Below are 17,036 nucleotides of genomic sequence, written 5' to 3' on the forward strand. Positions count from 1 at the left end.
TGTCACCCAGCAGTAGAGCCAGTCAGATCAGAAATTAATCTTGTTTCTATCACCCAGCAGTCCTTCTAGTCAGACCTTCCAAAACAGTGCTCTTAAAAGCGATGTGATTAGGAAAACAAGGAAGGGAAGCCAATCGATCACTGGAACCACAATAATAATGGCCCCTAGCTATTCTGCTGAACTCTCTCTACCCTCAGTGCAGCCACCCTTCGACCTGCCAATCCCATCTCTCTCTGGAGTCCGAGGAAGAGGAGCTGAAATGAGTAGACATCGTTTGGAACCAACCAAAGGTGATTTTTCAGCAAAGAAAGACTTCGGTTTTGTTGCCAAGGAGGAAACATTTATTCACAAACTATAAAGCTTCTCTTACCTGTTTAGTTCTATGCTGCGACTCTGTGGACAGATTATTGTATGTGTAATGGGCCTGTGTGATGCCGCAAAACAACACTGCAACCACACCTACAAAGAGAGCAAGTTCCAAGTTCACGTCAAGGAGACTTCCTGAGTTTCATACTGAGGCTTGTATTTTGCAGAAGAGCATATGCTTAGTGTTGAAGTTTCCAGTTGTGACTTACTTTGTTCAGAGGAACCACTTGCATTAAACACCTTTCTTATATTCTAAAGTGACAGCGTAAATCCCAATGCTAACAAGTACGTTCAAATGCTAGAGGATGTGCCCCCATGTAGAAACAATGACTGGCAAAGTCACTCCCTGTGAAGGCTTACGATCAAAAGGAGAAAGGACCCTACCTGTGAAGCCCCAGGCTTCAGCCAAGAGGAAGGTACTCCAGGACATCAGGAAGAACAAGCCTGTCTCCAACAGCTGGAACTCCCGTAATTTGGTGAACTTTGTCACGTAAGACTGTCAAGGTTGGTAACAAAATCTTGTAATACACAAGTAAGACTACAAAGAATAATAGTCGAGGCAAGGCAACCATGAAAGGGCAAGAAGCATGCTCCAATCTAACACAGGTCACAGAATAAGGAAGCGCCAAAGTGAAGGACCTCTTAAAGTGAGCACTGTACTGAGGAGTCAGCAGTCTTCCACGAGGAAGTCACACAGTTTTGTCAATTGTTTTATGGGTATCGCATGCCTTGCCAGAAACCACATCATAAAGGACAGAGACGCGAGCAACAAATCAGACACACAACAGGCCACCTCTATTAATCTGCAACCCAAAGCAAGACAGCTTCCCTAATTATAGCAATTTACAATTACTAAGAACATGACATTTCCATGAGATTTCATGTTTATTTGATCCCCTAGCACCTCCGTGATGTAGAGCATTCCACGATGAAGAAACCGGGGCATGTCACTCACTTATACGAATCTAAAAAGTATTTGCTAGTCAACCGGGGAAGGGCCTGTGCAGACCAGTGACAAATCTCAGGCTGGAATCTACATCTGCTTCCACAAATGTGTACCACAGCAGAAAGATGAACAAGATAGACTCCCTCCCCTCAAGGAGATTGTAATGGGACAGCGATATGATTTGTCCTGGCTCCTCCTTCAGAACCTTTTACTGTCTCTTCGTGCCTCAGTTCACCTGTAAAAAGCCATAAGACAAGTCTCTTCCAGCACAAGGCTGAAGGAGAACAAACTTACAGATCCTTGAAAAAAAGTATTTGTTTTTTTATTTTCTTGAAAGATCTTACTTTTAAGTCCTCTTTATACCCAATGTGGGGCTCGAACTCACAACCCCGAGGTCAAGAGTCACACGCTCTACTGACTGAGCCAGTCAGGTGCTCCCAAAAGTATTTGTTTTATACGAAAATGTCTTAGAAGTTTTAGAGCTGGAAGCTCTTTAGAGATTATCAAGTCCCACTCATCTTGCCTGCTGTCCCCACCTGCCACCTTCCTACACTCAGGGCCCACGTGAAGTGTCAGTGCTCCTATACTGGAAGCTCTAGGAAGGCAGAGGCCATGTCTGTCTTGTCCATCTTTGATGCCCAGAGCATTGCATCTGGCATGCAGCAGGCAATCAAGTGTTTTCTGAATGAGCACAAGAATGACTTGCCCAACACTTCTAATAGCAAACTAGCGGCCGTGCCAAGGACTCTAGAACAGAAGGTTAAAACTGTTGAGAGCTGAGATGAACTCCCATCTGTCCAAACCCAGGAAGCTGATTTTGTTCAATTGACATCATGGTCGTACACTTCCTATTTGTCCTATTCAACAAAGAGCAAATGAACAGCAGCACAGAATACCCAGAGGCTCACTGGAATGTATTTACCTTTATATCAATTTTGTCTACAACCTTAAAATTCACTCCCAGAGGGTCACTGCATCTAATCAGACTTGTGTAGTGAAAGTTGGAGAGCACGGAGCCTAATGCAAAACAAGGAAATTCCTTTATTTACTTATCGGTAAAGATGATTACATAATGTTTTCCAACCAAGTCCCTGGTTATGAGGTTAATAATTATAACACAATGGGGGCCCCTGGGTGGCTCAGTCAGTTAAGCATCTGCCTTCAGGTCAGGTCATGGTCCCAGGGCCCTGGGATCGAGTCCCGCGTTGGGCTTCCTGCTCCGCGGGGAACCTGCGTCTCCCTCTCCCTCTGCCTGCCGCCGCCCCGGCTTGTGCTCTCTCTCTCTCTCTCATGCTCCCTATCTCTCTGTCAAATGAATCAATAAAATCTTTAAAAAAATAAATCTTAAACACATAATTGTAACACAACGTCAATTCTGGAACAGGAGAGACCATGGAATACAGGATTCAAGCACTTTTTAGGTTAACGAGGAAAGATTAACAAAAGGATATTAAAGCTGTCACCACACCCGTTGCGGCACCCATTGCGAAAGATCCACTGAAGATCCCAAGGAAAATCCCAATAGACTTGAACATGGCTGTGACATCAAAGGTGTGGCTGTTGTCCCCAGCTGGCTGGTATGCCACTATTGAGCTACAAGAGAGAGACTGTTTTCACTTCTAGAAGCAACTTTTACGTTAAGAGCTATATCTAAAAAATAATGAAATAAATAAATAAATACATTCTCTAGGGTAGTAGAGCTTGAAAGATGAAATCAGGGCCGGGGGAGGGGTGGGGGGGGGAGAGGGGACATAAACTTTTGATTTGAATTGCCAAAATAAGGACAAAAGGTTACTAAACACCCTGTGGTGGATCCAGCTGGCAAGAAAATTCAGCTTTTACTTTAAATGACAATTTCAGGAGATAGAATATTCCAAGGTCTTCTATGTGAAGTTGTACCGAGCCTTTTTCTCCAGCGTCAAGATACTTTTATGACTCTGTTCAAGACTTCCTACCACTGAGTGCCTACAAGCCCTAACATACTAATGTGAACAAACTAATGAAAAATTCCACTTGTTTTCAGCAGAGGCATAAGAATATAAAGAACACTGCTCAATACTCAACCTGGTCACATTTTGTTTTTCCTATGGGAAAAAAAAAGATGACTGAAATACCCTTTCAACTTTTAGAATACCAGAATGGGCCCAATGCCTAACATCTATTCACTCACTGAAATAGACTTTTATAGGGAAAAGGGCTTGAAAGTCCATCCAAGGAATTAGAATCCACTTAGCTTACCCAGCTGAATCTCTACCTCAAACTTTTGAAAAGAAAGTCACTCTGCAAGAGGCCAAGACACACAATTACAGGAGACACTCTCTGCCTTGAACTTACAAGTCCAAACCTGGTCTAAAGATGCTTCTTTTTAAAATGGTCACCCTGGGAAATAGAAGTGGCTGAGAAAATCACTGTCAGCAGGTGTCTGGAGAGAGTGTCTACCATTAGTAAATCAGTTCTCATCTCAGTTAATTGACGTACCAGTGTTTTTATAAAAAGTCTGGACTCAAAGACATCATGCAAGTCATGTCAAAGAAAAGAAGGAGAAAAAACACATTCCCAGGAATATAATGAATTCTCCCTGTGGTTACCACAATGTTTTTTTAAGGTTCAAGGCTGAAAAATGGGCTTGCTATACCATGTACACCAAGTTCTTTTCATACCTCCATAGTTGTTAAAAAAATATTATTTTCATAAATATGAAATGGCTTCTAATGTCATGCTATCTTATCTATACATAAAGGGTCCCACCACCATTTATGGTTTTTAGGACCAAAAATGGTCCAAATGGATATAACCATTTGTTTAATCATTTCCCTACTGTTAGACATGTAAAAGTTGCTTCTAATATTTTTGCTACCATAATAAACAGGTGAAAGAGCATATTTGCACTTTTTCCGAATTTTGGACTATTTCCCTGTGCTACATTCCTGGAAGTTGGGTATTACTATACCTACGGCTCCTTTTACATGCAGTGCAACTGCTTTCAAATAGACCTATATGACATTTTTGGAGGGCAATAGGACTGTATCTCTCAATTGTTTACTGATCATATCCACTGGCCTAGAAATTCGGCTTCTAAAAATCATCATACAGAAAAACTCACAAGGATTCACAGAGATTTGCACATAAATATGTTCACTGCAGTGCCATTCACAATAAAAAATATTAGAAAACATCAAACATTAACCAGTAAGGGGTAGGAGAGGTAAATTTGTGGTGTACCATACAATGGGATAATAGAAGTATTAACACAGTAAAATGTCCAAGTGAGAAAAGCAAGTTACAGAAGAGTATGTTTAGTACTATGCCTTTTTTGTTTAAAAATTATGAATATAGGGGGTGGGGGGGATGGGGTAACTGGGTGATAGGCATTAAGAAGGGCACTTGATGGAATGAACACTGAGTGTTATATGCTTAACGACTGAGCCACCCAGGCGCCCCCGAGTGTTATATGCAACTGATGAATCACTGAACTCTACCTTTGAAACTAATAATACATATATGTTAATTAATTGAACTTAAATAAAACAAAATTAAATTTAAAAAATTAAATAAAAATTATCAATATATTTATATGTATGTTAATATCCTAATAGAAAAGCCTAGATGAAAACCTTAATAGTGGTTATTTGAGAACTGAAATTTCAGGAATTTTCTACTAAGTCAAATACTTTAGATTGTTACAAACATGTATTAATTTTATTATCATAAATAATGACAAAAAGGTACCATACAAGGAGTAGATGATACCAACTGCAATGTTGAGAACAACGTACAAGTGATCTTGGTTAAAACACCAGGGTGTCTCAGTTCCGGCACTGTTGGTATTTGGGGCCAGGTAGTTATTTGTTGGGTGGTGGATGTCGCCTGTGTACTGAAGGATATTGAGCAGCGTCCCTGGCCTCCAGCCACTAGATGGTATGGAGTAAAGGCAACTGTCTACGGGGCTAGATATTTGCTTAGTAGGAGTGGGCTGGCAGGATTGAGTCCCTCAGAGGTTCAGACTCATTCTTTCACCTGCAAACACTTTCTAATAACATGTATAGTAACTTCTATAAGTAGATTAAAGTATTGCTCATTTCAATAATTGTCTTAACACTTCTAAAAATTAACAAACATTTCTGTAATGCTTATGTTAAATATGAGAAATACAAATTAAACTACGATGAGATATTGCTCAATCATCAAACTGGCAAAAATGTAAAAGCCTGACAAATATTCTGTTGGGAAAGCTATGAGGAAACAGGCACTCCCATAATCCAGTGCTTAAAGTGCAAAATGGCATAATCTCTTTGACGGGCAATGTAGCAATGTCTACCAAATTACAAATGTATTTATCCTTTAACATAACTAATCTCACTTCTTCTGGAAAATTATCCTACTAATGTATAAAACAGGTGAGGTCAAGTTAATCACTGCAGCATTGTTTGGGATAGCAAAGGACTGAAAACTCTTTTATGCTTCCAGCAATAGGAGACTGATTAAATCAACTTTAAGAGTTCATAGTACAGCACATAGGATACTCTGTAGCTGCAAACAAAGAATGAGAAACTCTCTGCTTTGATATGGAAAGATCTCCAGAATATAGTTATGTGAGAGAAAGCTAGGCATAGAATATATTTAGCATGCTACTTTTAAAATAAGAGGCAAATGAGAATATTTATTCATATGTGTGGTTGCATTTGGATAAAGAAATAGGAGGATACACAAGAAGCTAATCAAAATGGTTACATATAAGGGGCTGGGGGGACAGGTGGATGAAAAGAGGAGTAAGAACATGACTTTTCTATGTTACCTCTCTGTACATTTTTGATTTTTGAACCATGTAAATATATTATCTGTTCCAAAAATTTAATTTAATTAAAAAAGAAAACATGTTCATGTTATAATGTTAAAACAGAATAAAAAATCATATACACACCACAATCACAACTGTGTAAAAACAGCATGCACAGAAAACAAGAATAAAAGTCAGTGCCCTCGAATCTTTAGAGTAATTGCCTTTAGGTGTGAGAAGGATATACCATTTTTTCTTCCCCACATTTTCCATGTTGGCTGTAAGTATGTATTTCTTTAAGAGGAAAAAAAACAATGCCTCAGTCTTTCAAACATCTGCATTCGTAATGCACTTCATTCAATAAGCGACTTTCGGTTCCTAGTACCCCAACATTCTAAATACAGAAAATAACAAGAAAACAAACACTTACGAAGACAGCACTATGGCAACAGCATCGTTGAGGACACTCTCCCCAAAAAGAAGTGCATAGAGTTCAACATCCACTTGAAGCTCATGGAATATGGCAAGGACAGTCACTAGCAAGTAGAAAGAGAGGAGTATTTAGACATCACGAATGTAACACAGTCCCCTTCATAGATGATTATGATGGCCACTTAGAAATTGATCTCTTCCTCTTAGGATCCGATCCCAATAAACATTCTCTTACCATATTAAAGATTCAGTATGTTCCCGTTGATACTTCTCTTTTCCCTAATTGTGTACCCGCAATATTTCCTTTATCTTACAAACAGCTGAAATTAACCCTGGAGGATTGAGCTGACCTATATGTTTCATGCAAATGCTAATCAGCTTGTCTTGCACATTTCTTTTCCATAAAGAATATATACAGAACTTCTTACAGACCAAGTGATCATTAATCTGATGAAGAAGGGTATTACGAAAAGCATCTCCTGCTGCAAACTTCATTTTCTCCCTGGAGCCTTACAACTCATTTCTATCTGACTTGCAAATTTCAAGCACACTGGTTTAGTTTAGCAAAGACAGTAGGAAATGAAAGCACAAGTTTGGTTTTTGGCTGAGATAAAATTTATGACCAGAATTACAGCTGCTATATTTAACTTAATAAGAAGCCAGTGATCAGGCTATCACAGCCTGAGAAGATTTAAAAACAAAAAACAAAAAACAAAAAAAAACCCTCCTTCTAGGCAACAATTCCATGAGAGTTCTTAGAAAAATCAGATGAGACTGAAGTTGTAATATAACTTTAATTGCTGAGTCACATACAGATCACTCACTAAATAAGCCCAAGCAGACATGAAAGATTATTATAACCAGAGATGGGAAAGCCCCTTCAAATGCCAACCAACAAAACACGATACTTGCATTTTAAAAGATGTAGTTTCTACTGCAAAGCATTTCATCTGGAATATACTGATACAAAAGCTTACCGAGAAAAGGAGGGCAAAAGTGGTGCTGAAGAATTCTGCAAAGAAAACCTATGGCTCACCCTTCTAGCAAGTAAACTGTTGCAAAATAACAGAATTATTATAGGGGAAAATGCCTATATAACTCAGAAGAAATGTAACCGTCCAACTTAATATGAGCAGAACAGTTTTGCTTGAGCATCCCGGCACTACTTCTACCAACACAAAATCAGAAGGTTGAAGTAACACAGCCAGTCCGATTGACTTAGATTTCTCATAGATGTTGAAAAGTCAAGGACTTTGCTTCTAAGCAAAAGGACCATTGGCTCCTTGCAAAAACCATCTTATCTTCATACAGATAATGGGAGCAGCTCTAAACAGTAAGGGGGCAGCCCTGATGGTCTTGAAAGGAGCAATTTGATTTTCAGTTTTAAAAATGCTGAAGTATACAAATCGCTCTGTAAAATGCCCTCTGAGCTTTGTAAAATCATCTCGTATAAAGTAGAGAACATATTTTCCTACTCCCTATATATAATGCCCTGTGTTATCAGAGTCAACACAGGAATTCAGAGATAACCTTAGGATCCCATCTTTAATTGTGCTGCATGACAATTAAAGAAGATGATTAACTTACAAGAGCAAAAAGTAACACAGAACAAACCTATGCCAAGGTCCTCAAGTCCAGTGAAAGAAACCTTGCATCCTTAGTTCAAAAACCCCAGTCCCAACGCTAGGTCTTCAGCCCGCATCTTCTCTAAGTTCCTACAGTGAACATAGCTGTGAGGCTCACCAATACTATATTAGGAAAACTACCACCTAACTCCATAGAATTGTATTCATTCTCCAGCTGTGCTCATATCAGAACTATTTCAGGGGTGCCTGGGTGGCTCAGTCGGTTAAGCATCCAACTCTTGGTTTTGGCTCAGGTCATGGCCTCAGGGTTGTGAGATCAAGCCCCTCATGGGGCTCTGCGCTCAGTGCGGAGACTGCTTGAGAGTCTCTCTCTCTACGCCCCCCTCTCCCCCGGGGTTGCTTGCGTGTGTGCACTCTCTCTCTAAAGCATTTTTTTTTTTTAAGATTTTATTTATTTGAGAGAGCGAGCGAGTGAGTGAGTGAGTGAGTGAGAGAGAGCACAAGCAGGGGCAGAGGGAGATGGAGAGGGAGAAGCAGACTCCCCTGCCGAGCAGGGAGTCTGACGGGGGTGGCGGGGTGGGGCTCGATCCCAGGACCCTGGGATCATGACCTGAGCCGAAGGCAGATGCTTACTTTACCCACTGAGCCACCTAGGTGCCCCAGCTCTCTCTCTCTAAAACAAATAAATAAAACCTTAAAAAACTATTTCATAACCATATAGCTGATTTTATTTTATTTTATTTTAGATTTTATTTATTTGCTAGAGAGAGCATAGGTGAGAGAGAGTGAGTGAGAGTACAAGCAGGGGGAGCTGCAGGCAGAGGGAGAAGCAGGCTCCCTGCTGAGCAGGGAGCCCGATGCGGGACTGGATCCCAGGACCCTGGGATCATGACCTGAGCTGAAGGCAGCCGCTTAACCGACTGAGCCACCCAGGCGTCCCTAGCTGATTTTATAAAAACAACTCTTTAATGTATAGTAAGGCCCACCAGTGATGCCAAATCACACTAACAGTAGCACAACTGCCTTCTGACAATCATTGAAAAACTGTTATTCTTATATGTGGATAGCTGAATATAAACAAAAGATTTTTAGGGGACTGGTTTTCCAGAAGCATGAAAGGAAGTGTACCATTATTACGCATTTTAACCAATCTAGTTCATATTCTCCAAATACCCAATTACTAAAGATAGACACCAACCTGAATTTCTAAAGAAAAGGCCTTACAGCCATTGTCTAAACAGCATCAAGCTAAGGACCAGTAAGGGGCAAATGTAATAAATAAAATGAAATTTTAAAAAATGTGTGCTTAAGCCAAAAGGACCTATGAATTTTGTTTTTTCCTCTACAATTAGAAGTACAGTACTATGGGAATTTATGAATTCTATACCTAAAGGAAGGACTGCACACATGTGCTTTTGCTAGCAAAACAGTGTAACTTTAAGCACTGAAGCTCCACTCTCATGGACACATACCTGGGTCAGTTGCTGATACAATGGCACCAAACAGCAGACAGTCTGTAAAGTAAAAATCTCCTGCAAGCTGTCCAGTTACTTTCATCAGTGTGACACAGCCATACATTATTGACCTGGTCAATAAACACATTTCTACTTTAGAAAAAAAACAGCAACTGTTAAAGAAGTCAGAATACAGTAAGAATAAGATGGGTCTACTGTAGTACTTTGTGACTAATCCCAAATTTAACTCGTGTCATTTAAATATGGTAATACCTTGGCCTTAAGGAGAATTCAAACAACTTATTATCTATGTGAACGCATTTCACTGAAAAAGGTCCTTAGACACACTCAAGAATACAATACTGCATAAATAAAATATGCATTATTTAAAAAGTATAATTTGAAGGATAAAAAGTGTTTTAACCTTCAAGTACTTACCCAATTACAAAACAAGAAATTGCTGTTCCAAGAAAAGCATATGCTAGGATAGACCCAAGGTTTCGAAAGAAATGTCTCTAACAAAAAAGAAGAAAGAAAAAAGTTACAGTGTGTTAGAATACTTACCGATTATTTGAAAAAGAAAAGGTTTTCTTTTTTTTTTTAATTTTTTTTATTTTTTAAAGATTTTATTTATTTATTTGACAGAGACACAGTGAGAGAGGGAACACAAGCAGAGGGAGTGGGAGAGCGAGAAGCAGGCTTCCCGCTGAGCAGGGAGCCCGATGTGGGGCTCGATCCCAGGACCCTGGGATCATGACCTGAGCCGAAGGTAGACGCTTAACGACTGAGCCACCCAGGCGCCCCAAGAAAAGGTTTGCTATTCTAGTGTGTTCTGCTAATATTAAATGCATTATTCGTTAAAAGGAAGTAACAGAAAGAATTTTTGTGCAGGCATAAATTTCAGCAAGGAGAGGAGAAGGGAGGGAAAGCTGGAAAGAACTGCCTGTTTCTAAAGTGTCAGACGTGACAAAGTCCATGGAGTTTAAAGTTGTTCAAAGTATACGAAATACATAAGCACTTACTCTTTTCAGACTATATCCTGCATAAAATATGATAGGAGGAAGTAATATGTTGAAAAATACTTCCGGATCAAAGGTAACCTGTTAAAATAAAGAGTTCTTTTAGATGAATTCCCATAGAAGACCTCGTATTACATTATCAAATTATGAAAAAGAAAAAAGATTGAATGTTAAACTGGTGAAAGGCAAGAATATTACTGTGGTCACTGAAAAATATTTCATATAGGATAGCTGCTGTTCTATTTCTCAACCAAACGACAAGGAGACAGTGTTGGAGCAATCAGTTAAGTCATATCTGTGGAAAGGGTGGTAAAATACTATGACATTAAAAATCTTAAAAATGGGAAAAAGCATGAACATATCTTTGCTTTAAATACAAGAGACCCCCCCCCCCAAACTGGTAACAAAATTTGGGGGTATGCCATTATTGCCGGCAAGAAACAGACTTCTTACACAGGTCACACCTCTAAAGGTATACAGCATAATATTACGGTAAGAAATTTCTGAATGACTAAGATTTCTAGTCCTGACAGCCTATTTCTTTTAATATCTATTCCCTATAATAACATAGATGCCCCTTTCTGTTCATAAGACTGCAGTAGGATCTGAAATGAACACAAAGCAGCTACACACACACCCATGTTAAAATTTCGTTTACTAGAACTTTTAAGGAACTGGAATTTTCCACAGGTGGAAAGGACTCTCGCTGCAAAGTAAATTAAGCTCGTATAAAATTGTAAAAAGCATTAAAGATGGTCAGTACCACAACCCAAATAGCTATGAAAGCCAAGTCCTGCCCGTGCAGAAGACAGAAGTGGAGGCACATGGCCAAGGGTGGGCGGCAACAAGAGACCCGAGCAAAGAGGCCCCGAGAAGCTTCATGGGGGACTATGGCGGGGACAGGAGAAAGCAGTTCCAGGAACGTCTGGGGGCCAGTAAGACTGCGGCACAGCCTCCTACATAAAGCTTTATGCACTGCATGGTACAGTAACTGATCCTCAGAATGAGGCCCCTAAAGTTGTGCCAGATTATGAATCAAAGAAAGATTAAATTGTCCTCCATATAGGACACAGTCAAAACAAGAAAGAAATAATAATATTCAAAGAAATATTAATGGAATATTTTAGGTATTATCAAATAAACTCAATGTGCCAATAAACTCTAAGGACCATCTGCAAATTGAAAGAAATGCTTATAAATTCTGCTTAAGTCAATACTAAGCAGTCACCATTTATTACAATTATAAACATCACAGAATGAAACAAAAAGGATTATAGTACTTAGCCTCAATCAGAAAATGAAATGTACAGATGTCCATTTCCTTAGCATTATATTACACTTGTTAATTGAGATTTTCTCCATTTCAAGAGACTGATTTTAAACACCATTAAAAATTCATTATTTATTAATTCTTCTCTTGAATCGCTTTGCTGCTAGTTATACACTTTAAAAAAAAAAATCCAAACATTCCCTTTAACGAAGAACTTACCTTTCTAAGCATTTCATTATCTTGAACGTTATTGAGTTCGTGTGAACTAATCTCTCCTTTAAGTGTATATTCATAAAATTTTCCACTAACATTTACCAATAAGGTAGTTGGGCTTGACTGCACTTCACAGCTCAGGGTCACATTATTTACATCACTTGGAACATGAATGCCATATCGAAGCACAAGGCCCACCAAAAGACCTGGAAATAATAAAAGAACCATATAAGCTCTTCTTTTGGACAAAGACTGCTTCTTTTGTACCCCACACATACCTTTGGATTGCTAACAGAAAAACTCTGATGATAGTCCCCTGTGGTTCAGAACCAATTTCTAGACCAAATGCAGTTACATTTTAAAGTATTATTATCATTATTTTTAAAGATTTTATTTATTTGACAGAGAGAGACACAGCGAGAGAGGGAACACAAGCAGGGGGAGTGGGAGAGGGAGAAGCAGGCTTCCCGCGGAGCAGGGAGCCCGATGCGGGGCTCGATCCCAGGGCCCTGGGATCATGACCTGAGCCGAAGGCAGACACTTAACCACTGAGCCACCCAGGTGCCCCCATTTTAAAGTATTATTAAATTTGAAAATCTAAGAGTCTAATAGTCATCTAATCCAGTGCGACAAGAGGAAAAAACATTCCCTAGGTTACAGCATATATCACTGCATTTCTAGATCAAGATAATAAGTAGGTGATTAGTAATGTAACAAAATAAAAAATACCTTCAAATGATGTGTACACAGAATATGCTCCAAGGTGTCCCAACCAAATGTGTTTACCACCTCCACCTCCATCCATCAATTCATAAGACTGTTAAACACGCAACACTTCCCAGCACCTGGCTGGCCAAATAATACACGTTTAACAAATCAGAACATCAATAGCATTTGTAGATCGACTGAGTTCTTCTACCACTAAAAGGTCATATTTTAATTTAAAAATATGTGCTTTGGGCCACCTGGGTGGCTCAGTCGGTTGGGCGTCTGCTTCAGCTCAGGTCATGATCCCCGAGTCTCGCATCGGGCTCCTTGCTCAGTGGGGAGCCTGCTTCTCCCTCTCCCTGCTTGTGCTCTCTTTCTCTCTCTCTCTGGCAAATAAATAAATACAATCTTAAAAAAATTTAAAAAAATATAAAAATATGTGCTTCAAAATCAAAACATGGAATCGAAGTCCTCAGTCCAGCACTATGACATCAACATATTGCTAGAATTGTACTTGGATCATCATATTGATATTCAAATGTGCACAATGTTCTAGGCACTAACACCTGTATTGATCAAACTGTTTGATAATGGCTTTATTGAGATGTAATTCACATACCATAAAGTTTACCCTTTTAAACCATTAAGTGGCTTTTAGTATATTGACAAAGTCATATACTGATCACTACTATCTAATTCCAAAACATTTTCAATGTTCCAAAAAGAAACCCCATACCTATTAGCAGTCACTTTCTACCACACCCCCCAACTCCCAGCCCCTGGCAACCACTAATCTTTTTTCTCTCTATATAGATTTGCCTATTCTGGACATTTCATTTAAACAGAATCCTACAATATTTGAATTTTCATGTCTGGCTTTTTTTTCACTCAGCATCATATTTTTAAGGTTTATCCCTGTTGTAGCATGTATTAGAACTTCATTCCTTTTCATGGTCAAATAATATTCCATGGTATAGATATAGCTCAAGTGCAAACTGAACTCAAACTTCTGGAACTTCCCTTAACTCCAAGATGTACCGCACACCACTATCAGTTACACTTGACCTCCCTGTTTCCTTTCACACTAACCCACCAGCCACTCTTTTAATATATGTGACTAGAGTACTATGCTGAGTAGGCCCCCGGGGTTCAGAGATGAAAACAAGGTCCCTCCTTCTCAGCCCAATTAGAGAAAACAGACCAAATAAACAATTATAGTATGGTATATATGGATACAAGGTGTTATAAAAACAGAAAAGAGTTACCTAACCCAGCCAGGGAAAGTGGGAAGGGGTAGTGGGATAGTAGGGAAGTCTTTCCAGAGGTGTCACCTAAGCAAGGAAACAAAGTAAAAGAAGAGGTTTTCCAGGTAGGAGGTACAGTAGGCCACATCCAGTCATGGAAGAGTGGGAGAACACAGGCCATTCAGGGAATCACATGTAGTTCAGTATGGCTGGGTTATAAGTGACAGAGTTGAGTGTGAAAGATTGGCAGGAGCTGAGTCATAAAAGACCTTGCAAGTTGGGGAAGGGAGTTTAGACTTTATCTTGAAAGCAAAAGGAAGTCAAAGGATTATAAATAAACAGTGGCTTGACATCAGATTTCTATTTTAGAAAGACTGGCTGTTCTAGACCACAGTGGTTTGAAGGGGCCAGATAGAAGGCCACTGCAGTCCTTCAGGCACTAAGAGCTTAGGGCTTCATCTAAGAGGGCAGAGAAAGGGATGGAGAGAGATTTTTAGACGGTATTATCTTTTAGAAGAATTCAGTGACTGAGTAGACCAGGAGGAAGGGAGACTGGGAGAAAGACTAAGAGGAGCCAAACTGACTTGGCAACTATGTGGGTAAGCTGGCCTGAGCAACCAGATAGGTAGCAGGGCCATTCAGTGAGAAAGGGAACAGGTTCACAGGGGAAAACGTACAGTTCTGTTTCAGACCTGTTGAGTTTGATGTACCCGTGACAACATGTACAGTTCAGTGTGTGGGATCTGGAGCTCAAGGAAGTAGGGGGTCTCAAGTGGAGATGGCTGAAGTCAGGTGCCTTTGAGATTACCTGGGGAGCAAATAAAATGGGAAGAGGACTATGGATATACGCCCAGAATTTTATCCCAACATTTAATAGCCAATGTAAAGGAGCTGGTAGAGGAGGAGGAGCTGATGAAGGAGTGGAAGGAAGAAAATTACCAGGAATAGGAAGGAAGAGGAGGAAGTGATGAAAACTAGCCAATGCTGCAGCCAACTCAAGGAATACAGGTGTTAAGAAGGGTCCATCGGGTGTGGGAACGAGGAGCTCACAGGTGACCTTGGTAAGGGCAGTTCCAGTGGAGCAGTGGAGGCAGAAGCCAGGCCAAAGTGGGAAGTGATAAATGCAGGAGAGGGGACAAATGTGGGAAGTGGGGAGGGTGCAGAGATGAGGGATTCTCCAGGCAACTTACAGTTACACGTTTTTTAAAGCGAGCAGCAATGAGTAACTGCTGAACAGTACGATGACTTGAAATTTTTAAAAAGTTTTTAACAAAGTCCCAGATTGAAAATAAATGACAGAGAAAATATTTGCAAATCATATATCTGCTAAGGGACTAATATCTAAAATACATATATCTGATAAGGATACAAAATATCCAAAATACACATAATAGCAAAAAAAAAAAATCTGATTAAAAAATGGCCAGGAGATCTGAACATTTTTTCATAAAAAATGGCCAGAAGACCTGAACTGACATTTTTCCAAAGAAGACACAGAGATAGACAATAGGTACATGAAAAGATGCTCAACATCATTAAGCATCAGGGAAATACAAATTAAAACCATGATGAGATCACCTCACACCTGTCAGAAGGGCTAAGATCAAAAAGACAAGAAATAAGTGTCGGCGAGGCTGTGGAGAAAAGGGAACCCTTGTGCACTGTTGGTGGGAATGCAAACTGGTGCAGCCATTATGAAAAACAGTATGGAGGTTCCTCAAAATATTAAAAAAAAAAAAAAAACCTACCATATGATCTAGCAATTCCATTTTTGGGTATTTATCTGAAGTAAACAGAAACACTAATTCAAAAAGATATATGTACCCGCATATTCACTGCAGCAGCATCTACAATATCCAAGACATGAAAACAACCTAGTGCCCATCAATGAATGAATAAAGAAAATGTGGTGTATATACATGACGGAATATTATTGTCATACAAAGAATAAAATCTTGCCATTTGCAACAATATGGCTGGACTGGACCTTGAAGGCATTATGCTAAGTGAAATAAGTCATACAGAGAAAGACAAATACCATATGACCCCTCTTATATGTGGACTCTAAAACAAAACAAAACACCAAGCTCATAGATAACAGAGAACGGACTGGTGGTTGCCAGAGGCAGGGTGTGGGAGGTGGAAGAAATTAGTGAAGACGTATATGTTTATTTAAAAATTAAAAAAATGAAAGATACACTGAAAATATCTAACCTCTAAAAAAACAAAATAAAAAAGGGACGGTTGGGTATTAGCTGGGTCTGATAAACATAACCTGGGTGAGCAAAGGCTATAGATCCACAGTCATCCTGCCTATATGATACAGAAAGAGCTCTTTCTCTACTATCCCATAAGACCCCCTAATTAAGGGGCTCAGTAAAAGCCGCCCCCCCTTTATATTTATGTGCCAAAAGCATAGCTAAGCTACTACAAATAATAACAGCAGCACAAATTCTTTCCATGTCCTTAAGGCCGACTGTGTAAGGAATGGTATCTACCAGTTTTGCACTCCGACTCAATGCTGAAATGTCACTGGGTGCCCTGAGGAGGACTCAGCACTTGGACAAATTTGAAACACACACTTTGGCAGTTAAAACTTCAGCAAGGAGAATAATTACTTAGGTTGGAAAAAATTGAGATCCTTTTATTACAGCATCAGACACCTGAAAAACTGGAATTTCTCTGAATAAAGTTGACAGTTCAAGTTAACTTGGGTTCTGTGAAAGCTCAAATCGTAATCATAGAGTTAAAGCAATTCTCAGTGAAGAGAAGTACACAAAAAGAGTGCTTTGTTAAGGGGATAAGGAGGAAACTTCCAGCCTCCTACTTAGACGCACAAAAAAACATTGACATCATGAAATTTAAAATTACCACTAACAGGCAACAAAGAATACAACCTCAAAGAGGTATCTTTCACAAAACAGAAAGGTCCCACCTCTCCTACACATTCCTGACCCTCTTGAGCTGGATCCCCTCCCAGAGATAAAGAACTCAGTGTATCACCCAGGGCTCCAACACTGT

General features: G+C 39.6%; 1 protein-coding gene across 6 annotated transcripts in view; it reads right to left on the reverse strand.

The window, feature by feature from the left end:
• The window catches only part of SLC9A6 (solute carrier family 9 member A6), a 60,793-nt gene that overhangs the window by 29,127 nt on the left and 14,630 nt on the right, over positions 1-17,036 (reverse strand). For all 6 annotated transcript variants that reach the window (XR_014141181.1, XM_081808213.1, XM_081808212.1 and 3 more), the window contains 8 exons: positions 12,070-12,269; positions 10,584-10,661; positions 10,000-10,076; positions 9,580-9,692; positions 6,520-6,625; positions 2,759-2,905; positions 751-851; positions 371-459 (listed from right to left, as the gene is read on the reverse strand). Coding sequence is in view for 5 of the 6 variants with exons in the window: in XM_081808213.1 (XP_081664339.1) it covers positions 371-459; positions 751-851; positions 2,759-2,905; positions 6,520-6,625; positions 9,580-9,692; positions 10,000-10,076; positions 10,584-10,661; positions 12,070-12,269 (911 nt within the window). In the remaining variant the exon portion in view is untranslated. The remainder of the gene's footprint in view (positions 1-370; positions 460-750; positions 852-2,758; positions 2,906-6,519; positions 6,626-9,579; positions 9,693-9,999; positions 10,077-10,583; positions 10,662-12,069; positions 12,270-17,036) is intronic.

This window comes from Leptonychotes weddellii, chromosome X (assembly GCF_054177405.1).
Source record: "Leptonychotes weddellii isolate Sample4059 chromosome X, ASM5417740v2, whole genome shotgun sequence".
Taxonomy (NCBI): Eukaryota; Metazoa; Chordata; class Mammalia; order Carnivora; family Phocidae; genus Leptonychotes; species Leptonychotes weddellii.